The sequence below is a fragment of the Symsagittifera roscoffensis genome, chromosome 3 (genome assembly GCF_963678635.1).
Source record: "Symsagittifera roscoffensis chromosome 3, txSymRosc1.1, whole genome shotgun sequence".
NCBI classification, from domain to species: domain Eukaryota; kingdom Metazoa; phylum Xenacoelomorpha; order Acoela; family Convolutidae; genus Symsagittifera; species Symsagittifera roscoffensis.
The window spans coordinates 49191946-49207752 of NC_087064.1; the positions used below are offsets into that span (position 1 = coordinate 49191946).

General features: G+C 40.9%; 3 protein-coding genes across 5 annotated transcripts in view; all 3 read left to right on the plus strand.

Annotated features, from left to right (window-relative positions):
• LOC134842977 (isocitrate dehydrogenase [NAD] subunit gamma, mitochondrial-like) overlaps nucleotides 1-15807 on the plus strand; it is a 342547-nt gene that overhangs the window by 57601 nt on the left and 269139 nt on the right. For 2 of the 3 annotated variants that reach the window (XM_063859526.1, XM_063859528.1), the window contains exon 1: nucleotides 2405-2408. The exons of the other annotated variant lie outside the window; for it this stretch is intronic. The gene's annotated coding sequence lies outside the window, so the exon portion shown is untranslated. Of the gene's footprint in view, nucleotides 1-2404; nucleotides 2409-15807 lie in introns of those variants that run through there. 3 annotated transcript variants of the gene reach the window in all.
• Nucleotides 1703-15375, plus strand: LOC134842975 (uncharacterized). The gene is made up of 7 exons (XM_063859524.1): nucleotides 1703-1800; nucleotides 12477-13312; nucleotides 13392-13516; nucleotides 13654-13680; nucleotides 13748-13786; nucleotides 13862-14713; nucleotides 15154-15375. The coding sequence occupies exons 2-7, from the start codon at nucleotides 12479-12481 to the stop codon at nucleotides 15284-15286; spliced, it is 2010 nt and encodes a 669-aa protein (XP_063715594.1). The 5' UTR covers nucleotides 1703-1800; nucleotides 12477-12478; the 3' UTR covers nucleotides 15287-15375.
• On the plus strand, nucleotides 1824-11948 carry LOC134842974 (uncharacterized). The gene is made up of 2 exons (XM_063859523.1): nucleotides 1824-1931; nucleotides 2808-11948. The coding sequence occupies exon 2, from the start codon at nucleotides 6196-6198 to the stop codon at nucleotides 10090-10092; it is 3897 nt and encodes a 1298-aa protein (XP_063715593.1). The 5' UTR covers nucleotides 1824-1931; nucleotides 2808-6195; the 3' UTR covers nucleotides 10093-11948.

The following is a 15807-nucleotide window of genomic DNA, read 5'->3' on the forward strand; positions in this document are numbered from 1 at the left end:
ATTTGAGATGGTTGTATTAACATAATTGTCTAGCACTAAATCATTACCTATTGTTGCTTTATTAACAGATTTTACATCAACGCATAAAGGACACTGAAACCATTGGGTTTTCTTAGAGTCGCTAAGAGAAATATTTACACAACTGATATGATACCAACTAGAACAACAATCACATTTAATCCAATTTATCAGTCCTGAAGGTTTTAAGCAATCTTTGCTTGTACACTCTTTGTTGTTTTTCCTCATCTTGACGCAGCATAAAGGTAAAAAAAAGGATTTTGACTGGAATTTAGGGGACTGAACTAACCCATGATAAGCGGTTAGTGGGAATTTTAAAAATCAGCAAATAAAAAAAAAAAAAGACAACTAAATTAATTTAAAAGGTTAAAAGGCAGCATAAAGGTTAAAAATCAAAAACAAGGAACAATCTCACCCGAGCTCAGTAGGTTCAGCGGCGCACCACCAGACTTCTCAAGCCAGTTCCAGTTCCCCACCTCCCCACAGAAAGCCACTTGACAGACCTGTCTCTAAAATCCCTCAGAGGGCGCTCCACATACAGGCACAAACATCAAACATAACAAATCTATTCAATAAGTTTATCACAACAATTAGGCTAAAAGTTGTGATAAACTTGTGAGCTCATGCTTGTTGTGAGCTCAGTTGTGAGCTCATGCTTGTGGTCTGTTTGCGAAAAGAAGTGGACGCAAACAGACCACAAGCATGAGCTCTTTGATAAATAAAAAAATTTGGGAAATTATAGATAGGTCAAACAACCAAACAAAATTGCTAACACTAGAGGCAATACATATCAGGAAAGAGAAACCGGGCTTGAACACGCGCGATGAATTTAGGAGCAGGGAGTTAACACTGAAAATTTAGTCCCAAAATATTTTTGGTTTTTTATTCAAAACGTACATGTCTAAATCGAAATTATGACTCAGAAACTTCCAGACAAATTAATTTTAAAATGTTTAATTAATTTTAGAGGTTAAAAGTATTTTAATCTTAATAGTAATTTAGAGGTCAACTGTGATTGGCTAATTTTTTATCATGATGGTTTAGAACCAAATTTTATGTGATTTATTGTAAATAACATTTGTAAATTGATGTTTTATCGTCATTTAGAGTAGTTTATTGTAAAAATCCTGACGATGCACATAGTTGCGAAAACGTTTGAAATTTACTTTTTAGCAAAAATTTCTTAAATTTATTCTGCCTAAAATATCGTTTTAAGTTTTGTCCAATAATATTTCATTGTTCTTGAGTGATTTTTATTTTTTCTTTCTCTATTCTGATTGGTTATTTCAACTTTTGTCTAAATACTGACCAGTATGAATACGCGGCTGTCTAAATACTGACATGTAACCACTTCGTGAGTATTGGTAGCTGAGATTCCGTCAGTTGTTGTTGACTCATGACTTGGTTTTACTCAATGGGGGGCAAAAAAGCCTTCACCCGGAGGTATACTAGAAAAAAATTAGATTTTTCTCTTTCAAAATGTAGAAATCAGAAGGCAAAAACGTCAACTATATTGCACGTGCGTTTTATTTCTTTTGACTTTTGACATCAACCTTTTGACTTTTTTCTCCAGTAAATTTCTCGTAGTTACTTCTCATATTTTCGATTGACATGGAGCGGCCATTTTAAAATTGACAATGTGTAATGGTATTCGAATATTTTGTAATTTTTTGTATTTGGTAATTGTGCAGCCACCGAACGTACATTTGCATTTTAAGTATCTGATCTATTTGACAATATTGAACAGATAGCAGAGATCAGGGAAGTTTGAAAGAAGTAAAGGTTAGTCGTTATAATTAAAAGTGCTATAGTTTACCCATACTACAACTGCTCTCCAAGTAATATTGCCGAAGTTGAATCTAGGACAACGTAATCAAAATTTTTTTTATAAGCAGAGCGTTTTCATCTTAAAAGTAAGTTTTCAAAGTTCAGGCAAGTTTAGTCCAAGTTATTCTTGACAATGCACCACTTAGAAATGGCGGTAAATGTGCGATAGAGTGGTTCTTTGAAACTGATGTTGATGAAAATATCGAATATATTTGTGCGAAGTAGGCAGGTAAATTACAATTGAGAGAAAAATGTAAAACGACCGAACGGAGCATAATGATTTAGTTAATTGATGAATTAGCTCATAATAAGTTTGATCTGTGACACATGTAACTTCTTTTTTTTATCGGGACCCCTCTATCACACTTGTACCGGAATAGCCTCTTAAAGTTACACCAGCCGTATTATGAAACACGTCAATTCGAAACCTGAAAGATGCCTTCAATAATTGTTAAATTTTTATCCTATCTGTACATCAATTGGAGTTTTGAACTTTATGAGAAAGACAAAAACAGTCAAAGTGATCATGAAATTGCGAAGTTCTTCAACGTCTCTTATTAAATCATAATTTATGATGAAAGAGAAAATAATCGGCTTGAAATCCTTCGTTTTCTATTCGGATTTGTAGTAGTAGTAGTAGAACAGGATTTAGGGATGTCATCCCATGGGTTTGCACCCAAAATGTAGTTTTAGTGTTAATGAGTTCTGAGTTTTCCATTTGGGTTACAGTTTCCACATGGACACATTATTCGCCATGTGCAGCTGTCCATTTCTGAGTATCTTTTGAAGAATTTCCAATAAATTTTCGCTATGTCAGATTTCTGTATGTCAGTTAACTGTTTTGAGGTATGTCGAATTATGATATTGAAAAGTGCTCAGGGCTTTTTGTCCGGCACCCGCCGAAGCTTTCGTAGTTTGAATTTGTTTTTCAAGGAGTTTGTCACCTGTATGTAATGTTTTAGCCCGGAATGGACTCCTTGTTTATCTCGGTTTTGAATTAGAGTTTTGTCGAGACAAAGAAGTTCTTCGTATTTGCTTGAAATGCATTGTTAAAAGGAAGGCAAACTCGACTATCGAACAGCAAAATTTGAAAGTTCACGAAAAACGTGATCGACTTCTAATTTCGAAAATGGAAATTAATTATCAGATTTCCCAGCGAAATAAAGGTTTTATAAATTGATCCATTTTTCTCACATTGGGTTAGGTTTAACAAAAATGTCCATCATAAATTGTTCTATAATTTCAAAGAGCCTTAACGCCATCTATTTTTTTTCGAAATTTATGAGTTGTAGGCTCTTGAAAAAACAAAAAAGGTTTTTCAGTTTTCTTGCGTTCATTAATCTTTTCCTACTGTCAGTTGGCTATCTTCTAAGTTTTTGATAACAATTCTTCAAAAAATCGACATAATGTCAAACTTAACTACTTTTCAAACCTTTTTATTAGAAAATTCTAATTTTATGCCATTTGAGAAATTTGGCATTCTTATGCCAGCTGGGAATTGTGCCATTTGAGACGTAATCTTCATCGAATGACCAATTTCTAGTCCGCGTAGGTACTAGTTTTCTGGAGTGCAGCCAGTATTTAGACAGCCGCGAATTCATACTCGTCAGTATTTAGACAAATACTGTATGAACCAATCAGAATCGAGAAAAGACATAAATAATCCAAAATAAATAATAATTATTTATTAATTTCTTCTTTGTCTCGATTCTGATTGGTTGAAACAGTATTTGTCTAAATGCTGACCAGTCTGAATACGCGGTTGTCTAAATACTGACATGTAACCTAGTTTTCTTGTTTGGTCCCATGACAAAACTACACTGATCGACAAAATTAAGCGAAAATTCAGATTTTTTCTTAATTTCTTGCTTTCAATGTCAATTTTTGCCATTTACCTCGATTTCCAGGAAATTTTTTACATAGGCCAAGTAAAAGTCATCCGAGCTACCATCTATGAATTTATCAATATCTATCACTATCAATACCTATCTTCAATGCCTCTTAGCTCTGTTTTGTTTTGCTTACACAGCTCAGATCCGTATAATGTTAATTGGTACAATATAGCCACAGTATGCATTTAGTTTGAAAATAATATTGATTTTGACAAATTTCGCTTGATTTGGAAAAGTGCTCCTACGGCTTTTGGCATTCGCTGTTCAGTTTGCAGACCAGGTGAGGTTTTTCGATACTATGATTCCTAGATCTTTCTTGGTATCAGGCTCTGAAAGCTCGTATTCACCTATATGAATTTTTTGCGATATACAATCTGAATTGAAGATCAAGTTAGATATTTTGATAGATTTTAACACATGTTATCACAGCACCATTTAAATGAGATGATTCAGGTCTGTTTGTAGATCTTAAGATATTATTGATAACAGCTTGTAGTCATCCCTATAGCCAAAGTGGATTTCTAGCCACTCGGTAGATCATTCATGCAGCAAAGTAAAAGCAACAGACCTTGTGGAACTCCGCTATTAACATCAAGGCATTTACTGAGCTGATCTCTGATTCGAAATCTCTGCTTGCGATTTTGCAGATAGCTTTTAAGTAACTCTATCAGGTTACCACCAATCCCAAAAGATGATAATTTATTGACCAGAAAACTGTTCGACCTTGTCAAAGGTTTTCTCAAAATCAGTGTATACCGCCAAGATAGGACTGACTTTCCTCATTTTCTTTAAGAGGCTATAGATTTCATCTAGATATTTGAACTGTTGTCGATCTTTTTGCTCAAAAACCAAACTGGCTTTCGTGTAGCTGTTTTAATATACAAGGTTGATGTTTTATCGGAAATGAGTCTTTCGAGTACTTTGGAGACTGAGAAGAGTAGACTTTTTGGCCGATAACTAATTACCGATTGCTTGTCATATTTCTGTAGCTTGGAGAAGTTTCTATCCTCAAAAGTATTTTGATCTTCGTCAATGAAGTTTTTTTAAAAGTTTTTCCATATTTTCGAGCTTTGTTAGCCCAGCTTTGGTGGGTTGTTTTTCTATGCGTATTCATCATCATCATCATCATTTCCTTCCGCCTCGTCCAAGTTTACAGGTCGGCGGGCGCCCCTGAATTGCCGAGCACCATGAGTCCCGTTTGAGGGTGTCTTCTTTCCTGAGCCGGCGTGTTTTCAAGCTCTCCACTTCACATATCCAAGTTTTGGTCTTCCTTTGGGTCTCTTTCCTTCCACTTCCAGGTCGAGTGCCAGACGAATCGGGTCTGCGGTGTCTCCGCATAACATGACCGAACCATCTCAATTGACTGGTCCCAAGCACACTGAGCACAGGGCAATCGATATTCGAACGCCCAAAAAATTGCTCGGTTGGCACAGTCCACTAGAGAGACTCCACACATCATTCGCACCATGCGTCGTTCAGTAGACGTGATGCGTATTCGTAAGGTATTTATTCGTTTTATCAGGTTTAAAGTTGGTGTTTATCCACAATGGTGAAGATCTTCTATGATTCGTTTTCTTTTTGAGGAATAAATGCAAGATCTTGTAGGCATGTGTACCATGGCTCGACTAAATGATCAGTATCACTGTAGCAATATGTTTTGGAAGGCTTTTTCCCAGTCTGCGTTGACAAAGGAAAAAACACCAAAGTCCTAGTTGCAATTGTTGGTTTCTGATACTATTGCAATGACCTTTAGCAAAGGACACCTTGACTAGGCCGGACTTCCATCTCAATGAGCTAAAAACTTTTTATTAAGTTGATCCAGTACGCGTTTAACTTAACCTTCCAGTGGCAGCTTGAAGTAAGGTTTCTTTTAATTTGAAAGAGTGCATTTATTGCCTTTTTGGATTGTATCTGACAATTTTCAGACTAGTTAAGGTTTTGATGTGCAACGAGTCCTAGCTCACGTTGATATTCAACTGGTCCCAAAGGATTCTCCATGAGATTGGCTTTTTGGTGCTCCTTTCAAGTTACAATTTGAGACTTCTTTGTATTTGGTGTCATCTTATTTCAAAGCTATTTTTCAATGTTTTCAATTGCTTTGTTCAGTTCACTTTGGCTTCGGATTATTGCTTTGAAATCATTTGCGTACCCGTAACGGCATTTCTTTCATCGTTTCAGGTAAATCATTGATGAAGAGGAGGAAGAGTAGTTGTCCAAGAATAGATCCTTGTTTCTCGATGGTTTGGTCCCTGCTCGGGGGGAGAAGCGCGGACCTGTGGATTTTCACAGATCCCAAAATTCAAACCTGGGGGGAGAGGAGCCCGACAGTGTGTTTAGCCTAGGCCACACTGTCGGGCGATACTTCACCCGTCAACAACTCACCCACGGAGTAGCCGACCATGGGGGGAAATTACAAGCAATCAACATCCCAGCAAATAGGAAGCGCCATGTGGAAGTAATGGCAAGAATGAAAATGTGTCACGATGTGGAGGTCAACCCAGGACCGGCGAAGTCGAAGTTGAGGTGCACAATATGCAACGAGGGATTCAAGAAGAAAGAGTGGTCAGTCAAATGCAATGGATGCAAGAAGTGGACCCACTGGAATTGCACCTCGCTCGGAGAAGACGGGAGGTGGAGCACGTCGTTCAGAGCACAATGCTGCACCCCCCAGGAGCCGCATGCCGATGACGGTCAAACGGAAACGGTGGAACAACCAACCGTGGAACCACGAGCCGAAAGCAACGAACACGTGGATCAGCTCCAGAGAAATGCCAAGAAGCGGGTCAAGAAGCGTGCACAAAAACAACGAAGAAGACAGGAGAAGCGAGACGAAAAGTGGACGGAAAACGCCAAACGTATGGGCAAGAAGAAACAAACGAGCATATGGACTTGGAACATCCAGAGAGCGAGAGTAGCCTTCCCCCGTCGGAGCAGATTCGCTGGGATGCTCCGAGAAGTGGCGAAGAGCCACGCGGAAGTCGTGCTATTCACAGAGCTTTGCGAAACGGTAGAGGGAATCAAGTGGATCAAAGCAGGCGATCTCTATGGAGTCCTCATCCATGGAAAGAAAAGCGGAGTGTTCCTCAGAGACCTGTGGGCGGTGGAGTGGAAGGAACAAGGATACAAGAGACAGTGTGGCGACAGAAACACGGCAGTGGATGTGAGCGGAGTGAGGTTCGTGGCCACATACCAACCTCTGTGGGAAGGACAAACGGACGATTTCGCCAGATACAGAGAGGAATTGGAAGATATGTTGATAACCCAGAACCTCTTGGTGATCGGCGGGGACTTCAACTCCAGCGTGGGGGACACCAGAGAACGGAGCAGAGACACAGTCGCAGGGAAGTTCGGGCTGGGCAAGACGAATACTGCAGGAGTGGACCTGATCGAGTGGTGCCACGCCAACCAGTTAGCGTGGGTGAACTCGTTCTTCCAACACAAGAACAGAGGAACGTGGAAAAACCCGGCGAACGGAAGCTGGCACGAGCTAGACGGCTTTCTGGTTAAGCAGAAGGAGAGAAGCCGAAGAGTCGTCAACGTCAGCACGTTGGGAGTGAACAAACTGAGCGACCACCGGGCGAAAAGGATGACCTGCAATCTGGAAGACAAGAAGAAGCGCCACCACGGTTCGACGAAGGTCCAGCGCAGACGGACGGTGGATTGGGACAAGCTGAAGATCCCAGAAGTGGCAGCGAAATTCCGAGAGAAAATCGAGAACCCGGAGGATTCAGTGGAAGACTGGAACGACGCAATGAAACTGTTCGAGAAAGCGGGAAATCTAGCCTGTGGTTCCAAAGCGAAACGGAACTTGAGCCCGTGGCTAGATAATCACCTGGAAGAGATCGGCAACTTTCAGAACCTTATCACTCGGCTTACCCAGGAAATGAACAACAACATCCCGACAGCGACAGAAGAACGGAAGACGGTCAGGAAAGACTACAAAAAAGCGAAGAAACGGTGGGAAGAAGAGTGGTGGATGGAGATTGTCGAAGACGCGAGGAAGGCAGAACTCCAAGGTGACATCGGGACGCTGTACAAGACGCTGAAGCGTATTGGAATCAGAGACAACTGCACCTTTGAAGACGAAACATTCAGCCCCGAAGAGTTCCGAAGTCACTTTATGAAAGTATCAGAGAACAGATACGAAAGGGGACGAGACGAGATCGTTAGGACCATGGAAGAGATCCCCGAACGCACCGACCAGACAGCACTAGAAGCGGCCATTGAACTGGAGAGAGTGGTCACGTGGAGCGAGTTTGAAACAGAGTTGGCCAAGATAAGGGATGGAGCACCAGGGAACGACGGAGTTCGGATGCTAGCAGTAAAGGTGGCCAGCAAACCAATTAAGCAGGAGCTCCACAGGATGATTGGGAAGTTGATAGACATGAAACCGGAGGACTGGCCAGAAGAAATAAAGGAAGGCTGGGTCATTCCCCTGCACAAGAAAGGTCCCAAGAACGACCTGGGCAACTACCGTGGAGTGTGCCTGTTACCACTGGCGAGCAGACTGATCGCACGTATCCTCGCGACGAGACTCCGGACATGGGCAGAAACCATTGGCGCTCTGGACGAGAACCAGAACGGTTTCCGTGGTGGAAGGTCTACGGCTGACTCAACGCAGATCATTATCCGGATGGAAGAAGAAACAAGAAGAGTGTACGGGATGACAGACGAGTGTAACGAGAACCGGCCAGGGGCTGTCCTCCTAGACATCACCAAGGCTTACCCTCGCACCAACAAACCCCTTCTGTGGGGTATGTTAGCCAGATTTGGCATGACGGACAAGGTGCTCGATCTGCTGAAAGGTCTCCATGAAGAAACGCGATACCGGGTGAAAGGAAAGGAAGGTCTCAGCGATGATTGGGCCCCAGCCAGAGGACTCAGAGAGGGGTGCGCAACATCACCTATCCTTTTCAACGTATATCATGCCGAAGCAATAAGAAGAGTGGAAAGAGAACGGAGAAAGGAGGCGGCGGAGAGAGGTCAAGAGTGCGGTCTCACCTGGAGGTGGACACCAGGAGGCAGCCTCCCACCGAGAGAAGGGCCCAGAGCATTGCATAGCAGCAACAAGTGTAATTTCATCCTGGAGGACTCGTTGTTCGTAGACGACACCTCTCTACTTGGTTGGACCGAAGAGCTCGTCATAGGGAAAGAGGTGATCAAGAAGAAAATGATGGAGTTTGAAGAGAAATGCCACGACGGCAAAGAAGAGTCCATCACTTTTGCAACTACCAGCGCCCAGAAGACTAGAATGCTGGGAACGCTCATCGGGAAACGAGAAGACCGAGGAGCCAGGATCAAGAGAGGGTACCACGCGTGGAGCAAGGTGAAACAATGGCTCTGGAATTCGAGCCTCTCCAAGCGCACCAGAGCATTGGTGGTCCAAGCCGTAGTGGAGTCCACTCTCCTGTCTGACTGTAGCGTTAGAGCATGGACACCGACCGACATCCAGAAGTTCCAGAGCGTTGCAGACAGAGCCTACAGGTTTGTGTGGAACAATGGAAAACCTCACACACTGATAAGGATGCAGAATGAAGGAGTCAACAGCTACGAGATCCGCAGACAGTTGAACATTGAATCGATAAGGACTAAGATCGAGTGCAGAGCATTAGAGCGAATGGGCCACGTTCTCAGAATGTCGGATGAGAGGATTGTGAAGAAAGCCGTGCTCGGATCCTGGGACATGGAGAGGACACGCAGTGGGAACTCGCGAGGCAACACCATCCAGTACTGGCGCAGACTGCTGAAAGAAGCGGGACATGAAGACGACAACAGCGAGAACCTCACCAATGACCGGAAACGATGGAAGAAGACCGTTACAGATCGCAGGACGTTCCTCAAAAACTGGGAGACGCAAATGTGCAACTGGCACAGAGGATCGGAAAAACCGGCCCGCTCACAATGGAATAGAGAGAGAATAAGTGACAGCGGTTGGCCTTGCCGCTGGGACGGATGCGACAAGATGTGCGCAACAAAAGGAGGACGGACGAATCACGAGAGAAAAGCACACAGAAGGGAGTCAGTGGACTACAAGTGTCCAAAGTGCAACGACAGTTTTTCGGACCAGGCTGCTCTGACAAACCACTTCAAGGCGTGCCAAGGAGGGCAGGGTGGGTTCTGTCCGAAGTGTCAGAGGTCCCTGTCGTTGAGCAACATGGCAAGACACCGGAGGACCTGTCGAGAACACCCGACAGCCCCAGAAGTAACCAACACCATTATCACAGGACGATTCGCCGGAACGAGAGCCAGAATCCAATGCGAAGAATGCGGTACTTGGGTGACAAAAAACAACGTTTCAAGACACTGGAGCACATGTCCTGGAAACTGGGAATCAAGGCCCCCCCACGGGGCGTAAATGACAAAAGAAGAAGAATAGATCCTTGAGGTACTCCGCTGGTGGTTCAATTTTGAGCAGTAGTTTATCATGTGGTGTCAAAGGGTTTTGCGAACTCGAGGTATAGCGCGCTGAGTTCTTTCATCGATTCGATTTTGTCCACTAGATTGGAAGTTGAGATGATTGGTCCCGTTATTTTCTAAAAAAAAAAAGAGCCAGCACGGGATTTGAACCTACGACCTTGGGGTTGTAACTGGATTCGTAGCCGCTAGGCTCGTTTCGACAGCAATATAGAAATCAAATCGCTCGCTGTTAGAATTAGCCACATACTGTGCATCGGTTTTTATTAGGGACCTTATCATTTTTGAGGGACCAAAGTAAACTAACTAGTACCTCCACGTATTCGAAAAATTCACTCCCATAAAATCTTGATACGAATGGTGAAAACTGGTTTTATTGGACCCGGCATAATCTAAGTGCTGCAAATCAGAATTTAGACCTTCAAAGAGAGAGAGCGAGGGAGTAGATATGGTAAAATTTGAAGTAATTAGTGTCCAAAATAGTCCATGAAGTTGGGCATATTAGAGTAAACACATGAATTTACGTTGAGTTTTGTTCACTAGTGTAATGGGAAACATTTCTGTTACACAGTGCACAAGAATAAAGAAGGCTGCTCGTATCAGGGCAAAGCCCTCAATGTTCCGACTGTCTCTTAGCTGGTCTCAAATAATTTTGTTAATTGAAATATTGGCATAATAAGAATGTTCGGCTGATAATAACAAATTTTAAGAATATGGAATTGGAGTCGTGTATGGAATTATTCGCCTTGCGTAAATTTTTCGCGTTACACTCAGCATCGGAGTATACGCGCGAGAAAGCAGCGCAAGAAGTTAATTTAAAATAAACTTATTTAAACAATTAGTTAGAGTTTTTTTAACATGATTGCTTATCATTTATGATTGACCGAGACAATTAAACATCCCATTTGAAAAAGTGTTCTGAAAAAAAGCGTTTTCAAACCCAAAACGCTTTTCTTATGAAAAACTAACTTTTGATTTGACGCTAAGATTGACCTCTGTTTTCTGTGATGCTGCAATCAAAACAGACGCTGACTCTCAGAAAACCAAAATACGAATGTTATTTCGTAGTCGCACTGGTAGAATCTGGTTAGAAAGGTGCTAGGGGTTTTAGCAGACCGATCTTTTAGCACATTAACAATTAGCAATTCAGAACCCTAGCTTCAAATGCGGCATGGGCGATTAGCGGACGCTTGCTCCACTGTGCTTCCAATCACCACGAATTTTTTGTGCGTGTAGACATTGTTTTGCCGCTAATTTATACTGCGATGTTTTTGAAGCACAATAGTCAAACCCAATCTTGCATCTCTTTATTACGGAGACCGATCGTTTAGCAGACCAATCTTGTCGAATAAAAAGTAAAGGTAGAGTCTTTTTGCAGACCAATGGAATAAAGTGAAGCATAGTTGATCGAAAGACTAATGGACACTCAGTATTGGGTCATGCTTCCCCAATTAAGGAAATTATCTCACGGTTTGTGAATGCAACTCAATTTGAGAAACCCAATAGTCTTTATTAGCGCCACGAAAGATTTACGGGGAAAGTAAACAATCGGAGCAAGCGGCCGCAAAGCGCCAATGACTCTTCTGAAATAAACGTTCTGGCTCGCTAATTGTTCTCAAAAAAAAAACCGGTCTGCTATAATCCCTAGCACCCTTTATTACGCTTTGGTCTGCTAAAATACTTATTTTTCTTTTTTATGCTAAAAGATAAGGCTGCTAAACAATCGATCCCCTGTTAGAAAGTTCCACGATTCTCTCATCTGAAGTAAGTTTTCAATGGCTTTCAGCCTTCAAAATAAAGAGGTGCCCTTCATCGAGACTTGAGAATTTTGGTTCTCCTAGTTTTTTTCAACCTTTCACTTTTCTCGAGTTGCTTTTTTGTATGATTGTGTTGTGTCGCAAGTGGTGCGAACCTCCGCTTCGCTTCTGTCTCAAATTTGTTCAGTTTCATATATGATTTTTTTGCGGTTGACTTCCGGTTTTTTTTGTTTATTTCTTTGATGAAAAGAAGGCAAATTCCACTATCGAACATTGAAGTGTAAAAGTTTCAAAAAACGTGATCGACTTATGCTTTCAAAAGTGGATTTTAGTTTTCAGATTTCCCAGAGGAATACAATAATTTACTTATGGAACCAGTGTTCTCCATTTGGGTTAATTTTATTTCAAAAATGTCGCTCATAAATTGTTGAAATTCGAAGAGCCTTACCGTGTAAATTTTGTTTAATCGAAAATGAAGTTTTGTTCAAGAACCAAGTCATCTTTTCTTGACGTCTGTTTATGACTTCTCCATTTGTCTGTTGACTATGTTTCCAAATTTTTGTTTCAGATATGACTGTTAATGAAATGGAGTTTTGCGAAGAAATTTCGCAGGACAAAACCTCCGATAGCGAGTTAGACCTGTTTGAGGAAGAATCGAGCCTTATCGATGAAATTTTATCCTTGCCAATCAAAAAGTTAGGCAATCTTAGCGGAATAACAACTTCTAGGAAAGGAACTGAACTGGCAGCAAATACTACATTTATATCGAAACCAGTTGTACAGCTTGTTTCGAATATCTTTAAAAGCCCTGTATCAGAAGAAACCTTGCGAAACAATCTTAACTTGTCGGCACCCAAAATACCTTTTTTGAATATTAGACCAGCAGATCCTTGGTTGAAAAGCTTAAATCCAAATTTAGTAACAGAATGTCTTGACTCTGAATTATTTACTCATAAGCATGTTTCTAATTTCTTGCGTGTCGCCTTTCCGTTAGTTGGTTTATTGGATACTATGTCAAAAGGGAGGCTGACTCAGTCGCGCGTAGAAACTGCCATCACGGACTCCTTACTTCTCTTGTCCTCGGCAATCGAAAACGTAAATGGTTGGCGTCGCGAGAACCTTATGCGCATGTATAATTTGAATCATTTAAAAAAGCCTGATGTTAGCCCCGCAGATAACCCCCACTTATTCTCAACTAACTTTGAGAAATGTGCTAAATTTCCATCAGTTGATGAACTTTACGCAGACAATGACCCTCTACCCGATTTGGAAATAAAACCAGTATCTAAGTTTTCAAATGAAATTATCGCGGGGGATTCTATTTTGGACGATGTTAGTTCTAAGGTGCATAAACTAGTCTCCGAAGACACTAACAGACAGAACGGGACTAAAAACGCTTTCACAGTTAGTACAAGACTACAATTGCGATTTTTGAAGAAAAGCATGAAAAAATTTTAATCCTAAAGATATTTTTTTGTTGCAGCAAACAAGTGACTATAGTAAGGCAACAACATCGGTAGGTTCTGAGATCAAAACATGTAAGTGTTCAGTGATTGACTCTCCCGACTCCGCTCCCGTCGCTCCAGTGAAAGAGTTCGCCGACAGCAGGTTTTTGAGAATATCGATCATTACTTTTTCCCCCCCTCTAGTCCAGAAAAAAAAATGAGAATGCATTAAATTATCTAAGTTGACAACTTTTTTTTAAAACAAATTAATCAATTGTATTTAAATTAGTATCATTTTAGTGTGAAAACTGCTGAAGCGAGCTATTGGTGAGTTGTATTTGCATAGCATAAAAGAGATAAATTGTTTCAATTTTCGAAGAGCTATTTGTTTCAGCGTCGATAAATCTAGCGATGTTTCAACTAAATCGCAGAAGTAAGTATTTTGAAATCAGACCATTCGATTTTTTTTTTATATATATGAAGTCGAAGATCAATTGGAATGTTTCAGGTCTTTAATTCACCTGAGCCCAGGAGCGGCAAAAGAGAACACAGGCAGTGTGGGAAAAGCGGAGTCGGAAGGGATTTCGGGTTCTGATTTGCTTATTTCGGAATTAACAACCAGTCGCCCCGTTTCACCGCGTTCGCGTAATCGAAAAAGTACCGGGAACCTCAAAAAACAAGATAATTTAGAAAAAGATTTTTCTTCAGTTTTTGACGTTAAAGAAAGTGCTCAAAATGTATGCGATGATTCGGTTGATGGGAGCATCAGTAGTGGTATAACTATTGAGGAGGACGAGGACTGCGGAGATAATAGTTCTGAAAATAATGGTAAAAGTAGTGAAATGGATTCTGATTTAGCGCTAACGGAGGTTTCGGACGATAAAAAGTCGTTACCAGAAGTAGCGAAAGTGGGTGTTGCTAGCTCATCGAAAAGAAAGTTTGTACCTATCACCGGACCACCTAAAGCAACTAGCACCAGCATAGCAAACTCTAAAACTGACAGTCAAAAAATGAATTTAGGAAATTTGAACAAGGCTCCTTTTCCTGGAGTCACCAGCAATCCCCCTTTTGGCACCAACAAAACTTCAACTTTTTCTAGTAACTCAAATAAAACCAGCAATACAACATCGGGTACTGCCACGAATCACAATGTTAAACGTATAATATCTGCGGCACCCTTAAAACAAGTTGCAGTCAGCAACAGAAATGCTAATGCATTTCATAATGCTGCAACTATAGCTGGTGTAGGTAGTCTACAGCAGCCCAATTTTCAACCACCCTTGGGAAACAGTAGACTCGTGAGGGCTCCAGTGGATGCTAGGTCACCGATCAGCCAAATGCACAACATTCCAGCGAAGAGGTGAGATTATAATAAAGCATGCTAGAATCTGCGTCATGGTACCCTGAATAACTAGGAAACCTATACTGAATTGGAATTCGTTGAAGAGGCTTGCGTTTCTCAATTTGAAAATGTAGCTTCAGTTAATCAATTTTTATTGGTTGGGTAAAAATAATGAGGTTTCAGATGCGTGAGTATCAGTTTCTTGAGGATCTCAGTGGCGATAAAATTAGCCATATTGGTTACTTTTTGACCCTTCTGCAGCTATATGCAGGTTTTTCCTAAAAATCAATTTTCAGCTTTCCCCTTCTGCAAATAAGTAGGCACCCAATGTGTTCCTGAGATGAGTTTGAAAATACTGTAGACATGGAGCCTTGAAAGTTCGGATACTAGGAGTAAATATGAAATTTTGTATGGTGCTCGGTAAAAAATAGAATTCGTTTTCATATTTCGTTTTTAAGGCAGAGGAGTGAACCCTATTGGAGTGCGATGGATTTCAGCTCTCCTCAACAGACTGGCGTGCTAGGAGTGACACTTCCCCACCAGCAGATGAGCAGAGACGCAAATTTTCCCAGAACTAACAAGTGGAGATAGAACTCTTTTCCTATAAACGTAATGAAGCTATTTGTACTTCTTAGTTTCGTATAGTATTCGATTTGATAAATTAGAATTTTTCTGATTTAGTCTCCAGATTTAAAAATAAGGTTGAGAATTAAAGCAGTTCTAAACAAGAGATGACGTCCTAGTAAAGCCTCTAATTAACAGTCACTGAAATTTGTTCTAGCCCAATTTTATTTTAGCGGTTCGACTGATTTCTGTATATTATTTTTCAGTTTTCCCAGTGTATAAAAAGTTACCTATTGATCCAGTTTTCTCGAATTCAGTTAATTTTATCAAACAATAACACGTAAATTGTTATAGCAATTGAGAGCTTGAAGTATATCTATTTTCCTTGAAATTCGGAAGTTCCGAGTTTTTCAAAAAAAAACAGGTCAGTATTTTTTTTGTTGCGTTCATTGACTCGTTACAACTGTCTGTTGGCTATATTTGATTCTACGAGTAAAAACTTTTCCTTCATGACTGGTACAACTTAGCTCAACGTTTCTGCTCAATTT

What these genes read in the sequence shown, in the direction of transcription:
- LOC134842974 (XM_063859523.1), top strand. Translation starts at nt 6,196, where the DNA reads ATGGCAAGAATGAAAATGTGTCACGATGTGGAGGTCAACCCAGGACCG.
- LOC134842975 (XM_063859524.1), top strand. Translation starts at nt 12,479, where the DNA reads ATGACTGTTAATGAAATGGAGTTTTGCGAAGAAATTTCGCAGGACAAA. An exon ending in GGACTAAAAACGCTTTCACA is followed by an intron (nt 13,313 to 13,391) that starts GTTAGTACAAGA and finishes TTTTTGTTGCAG; the next exon opens with CAAACAAGTGACTATAGTAA. An exon ending in CACAACATTCCAGCGAAGAG is followed by an intron (nt 14,714 to 15,153) that starts GTGAGATTATAA and finishes TTCGTTTTTAAG; the next exon opens with GCAGAGGAGTGAACCCTATT.